Here is a 10,782-nt window from a genome sequence, read left to right as displayed (position 1 = left end):
TCAATACAATGTACAAAATGCATTTCTCCATGGAGATATAATTGAGTAAGTCTACATGGATCTTCCTCGTAGATATTACCCACCTGGATGTAAAGGTCAAGTGTGCCAGCTGAAGAAGGCACTATATAGATTAAAACAATCGCCAAAAGCGTGGTTTGGGAAGCTCTTGCATGCTATGAGAAGTATGGTATATAAACTCAGTAATGGAGATGATACTCTATTTATAAAGACAAGTGTGAATGGAAAGGTGGCTGCCCTTCTTGTATATGTTGGTGATATCGTTATCACTGGTAATGATGATGAAGAAATTTTCATTCTTATTGAGAAACTTTCTCAAACCTTTGATATCAAATCCTTGGGGTTGTTGCGTCCTTTTCTTGGAATTGAGATTTCTTATTCCCCCAGTGGTATCTTCGTCTCTCAAAGGAAATATATACTTGATATTTTGGTGGAGAAGGGTACAACCAAATGCAAAGCGTCTTTGGTGCCATCGATGCAAGTTTGAAGCTTGAATTATGTGAAGAAACAGCCCCTGTTTATTGTGGATGTATCTTCAACATTCCAGATCAGATATCACATTTATTGTGGGACTTTCAAGTCAGTTTATGTATCATCCGAGAGAACCCCATATGCAGGCAACATTTAAAGTAGTTTATTTGAAAGGCAATGTTGGGCATGGTTTGGTATTTTAGAGAGGCGACAACAAGTTCTTGAGGCTTATACTGATTCAGACTATGGTGGGTCTGTTTCTTATTTGTTACATGTTTCTTCTTTAGACAAATGGGCCTAACTATTAGCCCAATATGTGTCTTTCATGACCTGGTATTCAAAACCAGGCTAGTGCAGTGAAAAGCGCGGGTGTAATTGTTCAAACCCGAGTTTCTATCCCTTCTGGGGTTTCTATCCAAGTCATCAGGAGACACTATTCTCCATTGATGACAATAGTTAGTCAGAGAGAAAGTAAGGGAGACATTAAGATGGAGGGACAGTAAGAAAGAGAGAGAGAGTAAGAGAGACCAAGAAATGGAGAGGGTCAGAGACTTAGATATAGAGAGAGAGAGAGTGAGAGTGTGTAAGAAAGGCTAAGAAATAGATAGAGAGAGAGAGAGTAAGAGACTGAGACAGAGAAAGTAGGAGAGACTAAGAAATAGAGAGAGAATGTAAGAGAGACTAAGAAAAAGAGAGAGAGAGAGAGAGAGTCAGAGAGAGAAAGAGAGAGTTAGAGATTAAGAGAGGGAGTCAGAGAGTAAGAGAGAGAGAGTCAGAGATTAATAGAGGGAGTCAGAGAGTAAGAGAGTAAAAGAGAGAGAGTCAGAGAGTAAGAGAGAGAGAGTCAGAGATTAAGAGAGAGAGAGAGTTAGAGTAAGAGAGAGAGAGAGTCAGAGAGTAAGAGAGAGAGTCAGAGAGTAAGAGAGAGATAGTAAGAGAGTAAGAGAGAGAGAGTCAGAGATTAAGAGAGAGATAGTAAGAGAGTAAGAGAGAGAGAGTCAGAGATTAAGAGAGAGATAGTAAGAGAGTAAGAGAGAGTAAAAGAGAGAGAGTCAGAGAGTAAGAGAGAGAGAGAGTCAGAGATTAAGAGAGAGAGTCAGAGAGTAAGAGAATAAGAGAGAGAGTCAGAGATTAAGAGAGAGAGAGAGAGAGAGAAAGAGAGTAAGAGAGAGAGAGAGTCAGAGAGTAAGAGAGTAAGAGAGAGAGAGAGAGTCAGAGAGTCAGAGAGGAAGAGAGAGAGAGTCAGAGAGTAAGAGAGAGAAAGAGAGTCAGAGATTAAGAGAGAGTAAGAGAGAGAGAGTCAGAGATTAAGAGAGAGTAAGAGAGAGTGTCAGAGATTAAGAGAGAGAAAGAGAGTCAGAGATTAAGAGAGAGTAAGAGAGAGAGAGTCAGAGATTAAGAGAGTAAGAGTCAGAGATTAAGAGAGAGTAAGAGAGAGAGAGTCAGAGATTAAGAGAATAAGAGTCAGAGATTAAGAGAGAGTAAGAGAGAGAGTCAGAGATTAAGAGAGAGTAAGAGAGAGAGAGAGAGAGTTAGAGATTAAGAGAGAGATTCAGAGAGTAAGAGAGAGAGTCAGAGATTAAGAGAGCGAGACAGATAGTAAGAGAGTAACAGAAAGAGTCAGAGATTCGGAGAGTAAGAGATTAAGAGAGAGAGAGATAGTAAGAGAGTAACAGAAAGAGTCAGAGATTCAGAGAGTAAGAGAGAGAGAGAGTAAGAGAGAGATTCAGAGAGTAAGAGAGAGAGAGAGTCAGAGAGTAAGAGAGAGATTCAGAGAGTAAGAGAGAGAGAGAGTCAGAGAGTAAGAGAGAGATTCAGAGAGTAAGAAAGAGAGAGTTATAGAGTAAGATAGAGTCAGAGAGTAAGAGAGAGAGAGAGTCAGAGAGTAAGAGAGAGATAGTCATAGAGTAAGAGAGAGATTCAGAGAGTAAGAGAGAGAGTCAGAGAGTAAGAGAGAGAGAGTCATAGAGTAAGAGGGAAAGTCAGAGAGTATGAGAGAGAGTCAGAGAGAAAGAGAGAGAGATTCAGAGAGTAAGAGAGAGAGAGTCAGAGATTAAGAGAGAGAGTCAGATAGTAAGAGAGAGAGAGAGATTAAGAGAGAGAGTCAGATATTAAGAGAGAGAGAGAGAGAGAGAGAGAGTCATAGAGTAAGAGAGAGATTCAGAGAGTATGAGAGAGACTCAGAGAGAAAGAGAGAGAGAGAGAGAGAGAGAGAGAGCGAGAGAGAGATAGAGAGAGAGAGAGAGAGCGAGAGAGAGATAGAGAGAGAGAGAGCGAGAGAGAGAGAGAGAGAGAGAGAGCGAGAGAGAGAGAGAGAGAGAGAGAGAGAGAGAGCGAGAGAGAGAGAGAGAGAGAGAGAGAGAGAGAGAGAGAGAGAGAGAGCGAGAGAGAGAGAGAGATAGAGAGAGAGAGAGAGAGCGAGAGAGAGAGAGAGAGAGAGAGAGAGAGAGAGAGAGAGAGAGAGAGAGAGAGAGAGAGAGAGAGTCAATGAGAGAGAGATATATATAGATCGGACCGACGGTCTCGGGCCAGTCAGAAATTCAGCCCGATGGAGTCATTCGCATCTTCCTCATTGTTCACATTGACTACCCTTCTGTCCACTTCACTCAACCCCTGATCAGAGTGCCAAAATCCATCTATAATCTCTGAAATTCAGCCATTGATCGAAGAATCCGAGATCCAGATTCTCAAATTGGTGCGGGAAGATGGCGCCTCTGAGGAAATCGAAGAAGAGGAAGCGAGTAGCCATGAATCCCGTTAATCCCCCAAAAATTTCGCCGCTATCTTCCCAGCCCGAGAATCTCTCCGATCCTCGCCCCGGGGACGTAGATTGGTGGAGCAGCTTCTCGCTGAAGAACTCTGGTCGCCCTCTATCCTAATCGTTTTCTCCTCCGTTCTATTCTCTTGATTTTTGACCTAGATTTGAGTTGATGATATTCTGCTGGAATTTTCATTTTCTGACATTGTCAGCATATTTTTTTTCTTGTTTTAGTTTTTCGTTTTCTGCTCGTTGAATTTTAGAATCTCTTCGTCCATAAAAACCCTGTTGAGCATCAAATCTATCTACTTAAAAAACTTTGAAAAATCAGCTCCTGACCCTGATTTCACTTCACTTCATGTTCTTGCTGGAGTTGGTAAATCAATCCAACCAATTGCCTATTTCAGAAGAAACTTGTTAAAATTTTCCATTTTCTGATCATAGCCCGTTTACTCCTAACATTGTCAGTATATTATTTTCTTGTTTTAGTTTTTCATTTTCTGCTCGTTGAATTTTGGAATCTCTTCTTCCATAAAGACCCTGTTGAGCATCAAATCTTTCCACTTCAAAAACTTTGAAAAATCAGCTCCTGATCCTGATTTCACTTCACTTCATGTTCTTGCTGGAGTTGGTAAACTAATCAAACTAATTACCTACTTGAGAAGAAACTTGTTAAAAATTTTAATCTTGCTGGGCCTCTTCTATGTGAATTGAACTGATTATGATTCTGATATTTGCTGCACTGGATCATGGCAGGGCCCCAGGTCCCTCAGGATGAGGAAGAGGCATTCAAGCACTTCTTCCACTTGTCCAAGAACACCTTCAACTACGTCTGCTCCTTGGTGCAGGAGGACCTCGTCTCTCGGCCGCCGTCAGGGCTGATCAACATTGAGGGCCGCCTTCTCAGCGTCGACAAGCAGGTCGCCATCGCTCTCCGTCGGCTGGCCTCCGGCGACTCCCAAGTCTCCGTCGGTGACGCCTTCGGAATTGGCCAGTCCACAGTCTCCCAAGTCACCTGGCGCTTCGTCGAGTCAATGGAGGAGAGGGCCAGGCACCATCTCCACTGGCCCAGCCCAGCAGAGCTAGCAGAGATCAAGTCGAGTATCGAGGCCGACTTCGGTCTCCCCAACTGCTGCGGCGCCGTCGGCTCGGCCAAGGTGGTCATGACCCTCCCCGCCGTCGAGTCCTCCGACGACTGGCGAGACAAGGACAACAATTACAGCATGTCCCTCCAAGGAGTGGTGGACCATGAGCTCAGGTTCGTTGACGTGGCGACAGGCTGGCCGGGCAGCGTGAACCCGGGGCAGCTCCTCCGATGGTCGGGCCTCTTCAAGCTCTGCGAGGCCGGGCGGCGGTTGGCCAGCAGTCGAGAGATCAATGCAGCTGGATTTGAGCTCAGGGAGTACATTGTGGGTGGTCAAGAGTATCCTCTCCTCCCATGGCTTATGGTCCCGTACGGAGGGGCGGCGGGGCTGCCTTTGCCGGCGGCCGTCTTCGACGCGAGGCAGAAGGCGGTGGCCGGGCTCGCGGCGAGCGCCTTTGGCTACTTGAAAGGGACGTGGCGGATCCTGCACAAGGTGGTGTGGAGGCCAGATAAGCATAAATTGCCCAGCATAATTCTGGTTTGCTGCTTGCTCCACAACATTATGGTTGACTCTGGGGACAAGTTGCAGGAGTTCGTCCCGTTTGACGCTGGTGGCGACGAGCTTGGCGAGCCGGAGCGGCACAGGGATGCGCCCGGGTGGGGGGCTAGAGAAGCTCTTGCAAGGTACTCATCAAGCTAAAAACTCAGAGAGAGAGAGAGAGAGAGAGTTAGAGAGATGTCCTGATTTAGTGTCTGAATCTTACCCTCTAAGTGCCCCCACCTGGTTTTCTGGCCTCTCTTTCTTTCTCATGTCCATATCACATTCATCATGAATATCCTGAGTATCCTGGCAAACATCAATATTGTGCAAAAGAGTATTGTCCCCATTTATCGTAGGCCAAGTTGTGAATATTATGAGCTGCTGAAAAGCTTCAAGTTTGGAGAGAGAGAGAGACCACTTCTGTGTCTATCTCTCTCCGAAACAGTCTCCCCTAATTTGGTCTTCCAGCCCTCTGTTTCTTCCATAATCCTCATCCAATTCATCAATCATTGAGTTATGAAGACTGAAATTTCAATAAAACACAAGCATGGAGAGAAACCATCACCCAATTTCATTCATCAATGTCACCTTCTTGCTCACTGGTCCACAACCCGTTTTATACCTTCTTTCTCTCTCATACCCATTCAGCTGAGAGTAATCAGAGATTCTCAGAAAACACCAACCTGGTGCTCCAAATTATAAATTCTATACTGTGTTTCTCTCTCTTGCTCAGTGCCTCCACACCTGGTTTTCCACTCTCTTCCATGCCCATATCCACATTCATGATAAATTAGGCTGTGGATATTGAGAGATGGAAAGAAAACACCAACAACCTGGTGCAACAAAGCTTCAAGTCAAGAGAAAGCAATAGAGAGCAACCACCAAATGAATAACCATACCTGGTTTTCCACATTTCTCCCCCAAATACAGATATCACATTTCTTTCTGCTTGACCTGTGAATATTCAGAGATTCCAAGAGACAATCCATTTAGAGAGAGAGAGGAGAGAGATGTATTTCTCTCCTCTCTCTATTCACGTTCATCATGGATTGAACTGTGAATGTTCAGAGATGCAAAGAAACCACCAAAAACCTGGTGGAAAAGAGTACCAACCCTAGAGAGAGAGACGCACACACGGATAGAGAGAGAGAGAGAAGCACTAGACGGAGAGGACGGTGCAACCCTGGATGCTGCCACGGCAATGGGTCATGGACGTGGCATGCCGCCACACAGGCCTCTCGGCGTTGACTGCGAGGACGTCCACGTCAGACAACAGCTTGATGGTCTGGTTCATCCGACCCGGCCCAATTACCCCGCCCAGTATGAACAGCTCCTCCCCCACACCCACCATCCCGTATCCTATCCTGCTCTGCAGCTCCCCCGCTGTCGCCACCACCGCCACCACTGCCCCGTCATCGCCGCTTCGCCGCTGCCGCGCCACCGCTCCGTGGCTGAGCACGTACAGCTCGCCCCCCACCACCGCCATCGGTCCCTGCAGCCAACCATAATCCGCCACGTGCCACCCCCGCCCCTCGTCCAGAATCTGCACGCTGGACACCCCCTTGTGCAACACATGCATCTTCCCCTCCAGCACCACGCCCGAGCAGGCCGAGCTGCGGGTCTGGCAGAGATCCGGAAGCGCCTGCCACGTGTCCTTGTCCACGTCGTAGATCTCAGCCTTGGAGATGGCCTTGCGGCAATTGGTGAAGCCTCCCGCAACCACGATCTGTCCATCTATTGTGCAGCACGCGAACATGGCCCGCGGGACCAGCATCGGGGCCTGCGGGGCCCACCTCCGAGAGAACGGGTCGAAGGACCATACCTCGTCAGAGGCGAAGGTGGTGTCGTGGTCGCCTGTGGAGGGGTCCACGTGGTCGGATCCGCCACCGAGGACGAACAGCTTCCCGCGGGAGGAGGCGACGCCGAAGCGCGCCAGGTGGCGGACCCGGGTTGGGACTGCCGGGAGAGTGAGCCACGTGTCACGGAGAGGGTCGTAAAGCTGGAAGAGGTTCTCGGGCTCGAAGGCCAGGACGCAGATGAAGTCCTCCGTGGCGCCAGACTCGGACCGAGCCCGGAAGAGTTCTGGGCTGCAAAGAGCGTCTCGCCAGGCCCGGCAGACGAGCTTCAGATGGGGGTGGAAGCATAACGGGACTCGGGCCAGGCACTGCAGGGCCACCGCATTCGGAAGCCTGTCGATCAGCCCGCTCATGGCACCTAATATCTTGCCTCAAGACAAACAGTGCTGTCAAGATAAAGAACAAAGTTTTAATTTCAATCGGATTATCGAAGAATTATAAGACGAATGAAAAAAAAGGTAGGTGCAGGTCATGAATAATCCCTTTTGATTAATGAAGTTGATAAATAACAGTGGGTCACTAATTACATGTTTTCTGTGGACTCCCCAAAGGGATAATTAAAAAAACACATAATATTATATCAAGAAAAAAACAAGGCTTCAAGTTTGTAGAGTCTGGCCACATACCTTATGGTTCCTTTTTTGGGATTTCAATGCTGAAATTCAAACAACATTTTTTCCCTCTTTTTTGGTCGACATAGATAGGGCTTAGGGATTAAGAATTAGAAGATTGGGACAAGAGGTACCCACAGTACAAATTATTTTCCTAATGAGGAGCAAAAACAAAATACAAAAACTCAGAAACAGAGGAGAAAACCAGAAATGAAAATCCAGAATCTTTCTTTGCAGCGATAATGCCAAAGCCCCTCATTTGTCTTTCTTTTTTATACTGATTATGCAAACAGAAACCTCTGGAATAATATTTTCCCAAATAAAAAATATTTACTTGAATTTTTTTGGCTTTACCGGTTTCTTCACGGAAATGGAATCCCCGCAATTCCAATGTTGGAAAGGAGGTAGAAAACACAAATTCTTGATCTCAAACAAAAGTACTAAACCTAACGTGCGATCTCTGCTCTGAAAATGAAGGAAATCTAATGATATATCGTGACAGAAGGCCACAAAAAATCGATATCACACAAAATATCAAGAAGTTGTCGCATTCACAGAGATTTCTCAAGAAAAAAACTCATAATTGAATGGGTTTGAGAATATTAAGACTCACAGAGAAGCTTCATAGAATGATAAACCCACCAACAGATGTTCAGTATTTGCAACCATCAATAACTTATGTTTAATGCACCATAAAAAGCAGATAAAAAAGGGTTGACAAGTTGGGAATCAAAAGGTATTAATCATGGAAGAATTTTGTGGCCACGTAGATAAACGATGGTTGACTAGTTTGAAATTTCTATTTGATCATTCTTATATTCATCCTCGCAGAAAAAGGATGATACATTCAGACCCAATCGAAGATAAGTAGGGTTTACCAGAATGGTTCTTTAAGGCACGCTACAGGTTAGGCGTATAGATTTGGCAAAAGATCCTACAAAATTCTTTAAAATGCATCCCAAAAGATCTTGGTCAACAGATCTAACCAAGAAACAAAACTCTCAGAGCAACGACCCAGCCTGGACAACAGGACGAACTTTTGGCGAATAAAAGATGAATTATCGCGATTGAACAACGAAAACCTAGCAGAAAATAAAGCTGCTCATAGATATTATCAAAAAATCATGGCATGATTAAGCCGCACAAATTACAGGAGAAAGTCATCGACCGCCTACCTCTTCCAGCATTTGCAGGCGCGTTTCAATAGCTGCCCGACGAAATTACTACAAATCGCTCCACCGCCGCAGCTTTCACCGACAGAATCATGAAATTGAAGCAAGAACGGGGAAATTATTCAAGAATTAGGGGATCACGGATGGGCTGAGGAGATCCGGCGTCGGAATTTTCCGGAGGTGAGATTGGGCTCGACGACCAGAAGAAATAAGAAGCTTCTTCGATCTGGTGCAAGATGATGATATTCAGTTGATCTCCCACGTGCGAAGAAGAATATTCCGCTTTATATTTCGAACAATATTCCTCCAGAAAACCAAGTATATAATAGAAAATTCCTCGCCGTTCGATCCGATCAAGATACAGTTATGCCATCATGATAGCCGTTTAGACTGTCATCATCTTCGTTATGGCCATCTTAGGCATTGTCGTCATCATAATAATTGTCATCAACATTGTCGTAATTATCATCATCATTGTCATTGTCGTTGTCACCGTCATTGTCATCGTCATCATCATTGTCATCGTCATCATTGTCATTGTCATCATCATCCTCATTGTCATTGTCGTCATCATCTTCGTCATCATCATAGTCATTGTCATCATTGTCATTGTCGTCGTCGTCATCATCATCATCATCATTGTTGGCATCATCATCATCATTGATAGAACATGGACACTTCAAGAACGAATTCCTGATGTTCATCAAATAATTGGTTTTCTTCAAGGGGCATGTTTAGCAGAGGTAGTACAGGCTGTGTTGAATAATTATAATTTCAAAAACAAGGTCAGTCATCCTTAATAACGTATTATGTACTAATGATTTAATTGATATTTTTCCCCCTCATCTCATAGGTGCTTGTCATCACAGCTGATAATGCAAGTAATAATAAAACCGTAGTTGAAATTTTAGAAAGGTTCATTAAGGGTTCTCACTCAGACTTCACTAACGAATATCGTGGATCATGTGTGGCACTTGTTATAAATTTGAAGTTGCAATGAGGCTTTAAGGATCTAGGTATTTAAGCATATTAATCTTTTATAATTCAAATGCTTCCTTCAGAAACAATTATAGGGATGGCGAGCTCACTCTATGAAGACAAAAGGATAAAAATACTATCCTTAGTAACATTCACCTTTCATTTAAATAAATTTTTTTATAGACTTTAAAATCTGGTAATTGCAGCTGGAGCTTCAACACAAGAGTTCACCACTACTGCGCTTTATGCCATAACTTGCAGATTAAAAATCAAAACTCTCAAGATGCTACTACCAGGTGGAAATCCACTTGTGGATTTAATAAAACATATTGCGAGAAAAAGAATTGTATTAGACAAGATGGTGAGAGATTATCCAAAAAATAGACAAAGTAAGCTATTCGATCATGGCTCAAGATTGGGATCTCCTGATAAAGTTTTTAGATGAACTAGACGATTTTCATGATACTACTAACATCCTTTCGCAATCACATGCCACTACATTATCTAATTTTTTGAGGGATCAACAATTTTTATTAGATCGATTGGGCTCTGTAATTCGTATGTTGGACAATACACACACCAATCTCTCAACGTCTCTGAGCAATGAATGATTGAGGTCGCTAAAAAGTGCACATACTGCAATGAAGGAGAATTTGATAGATTTTCAACAACACTTAAAAAATAGAAGCCTATGTTCCCTGTTGTGATAGTGTTAGATCCAAGAAAGAAAATTTAGTTTACAAAGTGTTTATAGTCCACACCACTATGCAATTGCTCAATATAGTGCCTACTTTTTAAACTTCAACCAATCAGTGAATTCTTGAAGATCAACCATCTATACATGCAAAACACACAAAACAAGCACAAGTCCAATCCAAAGATCTACTACAGATGAATTGGACGAATACTTTAAAGAGCCTTGCATTGATCCTTGTGACGACAACTCAAATGGTGGTATGAAGATGGGACTATGAAATATCTAGGCTTGTAGTGGGTGGAAAGGAGTTCATCTCTATTTGTGCCTCGAATGCATCATCGTATTGTCTTTTATAGCACGAACAAGAATAATCATTTTTAGTAGAGGATGATCATCTGCATGATATGTATTCATAACGAAGACTTTAAAATGTTGGGCCTCTAAAGCTGATGTACAGTATAAAGAGGAAGACGGTGAAGTGGAAGAAATTGCAGAAGGTGGCAATGGATTCTTCTTTTTTTGTGATCACCTTTTGATAGTACTATTATTTAGAAATTAGTATGTCTTTTCCAGTTTTATGTTATTTAATCATGATG

At 43.7% G+C, this 10,782-nt stretch overlaps 2 protein-coding genes across 3 annotated transcripts; one reads left to right on the top strand and one right to left on the bottom strand.

The window, feature by feature from the left end:
• Positions 1 to 2,998: 2,998 nt before the first annotated feature.
• On the top strand, positions 2,999 to 5,188 carry LOC144702761 (nuclease). Of its 2 annotated transcripts, XM_078574793.1 has the most exons (3): positions 2,999 to 3,351; positions 4,004 to 4,824; positions 4,921 to 5,188. In XM_078574793.1, exons 1-3 carry the CDS (start codon positions 3,195 to 3,197, stop codon positions 5,029 to 5,031), a joined length of 1,089 nt encoding a protein of 362 aa, XP_078430919.1. In that variant the 5' UTR covers positions 2,999 to 3,194; the 3' UTR covers positions 5,032 to 5,188. The 2 variants fall into 2 exon arrangements, with proteins under 2 accessions (XP_078430919.1, XP_078430918.1); XM_078574792.1 differs by having other exon boundaries at positions 3,005 to 3,351; positions 4,004 to 5,188.
• Positions 5,189 to 5,841: 653 nt separating this feature from the next.
• LOC144702762 (Galactose oxidase/kelch repeat superfamily protein) lies at positions 5,842 to 8,755 on the bottom strand. Its single transcript, XM_078574794.1, has 2 exons — positions 8,515 to 8,755; positions 5,842 to 7,114 (listed from the first exon to the last, which is right to left on the bottom strand). Exon 2 carries the CDS (start codon positions 7,079 to 7,081, stop codon positions 6,032 to 6,034), a length of 1,050 nt encoding a protein of 349 aa, XP_078430920.1. The 5' UTR covers positions 7,082 to 7,114; positions 8,515 to 8,755; the 3' UTR covers positions 5,842 to 6,031.
• Positions 8,756 to 10,782: the final 2,027 nt, after the last annotated feature.

Source organism: Wolffia australiana, chromosome 4, assembly GCF_029677425.1.
Source record: "Wolffia australiana isolate 7733 chromosome 4, ASM2967742v1".
Classification (NCBI taxonomy): domain Eukaryota; kingdom Viridiplantae; phylum Streptophyta; class Magnoliopsida; order Alismatales; family Araceae; genus Wolffia; species Wolffia australiana.
Note: the sequence above shows the minus strand (reverse complement) of the source record. Positions and strands in the feature narration are given on the sequence as shown.

Excerpts from the sequence above, each read along its gene's own strand:
- LOC144702761 (XM_078574792.1), top strand. The coding sequence starts at position 3,195 with ATGGCGCCTCTGAGGAAATCGAAGAAGAGGAAGCGAGTAGCCATGAAT. Across the intron at positions 3,352-4,003 it reads CTTCTCGCTGAAGAACTCTG|GGCCCCAGGTCCCTCAGGAT; the intron begins GTCGCCCTCTAT and ends GGATCATGGCAG.
- LOC144702762 (XM_078574794.1), bottom strand. The coding sequence starts at position 7,081 with ATGAGCGGGCTGATCGACAGGCTTCCGAATGCGGTGGCCCTGCAGTGC.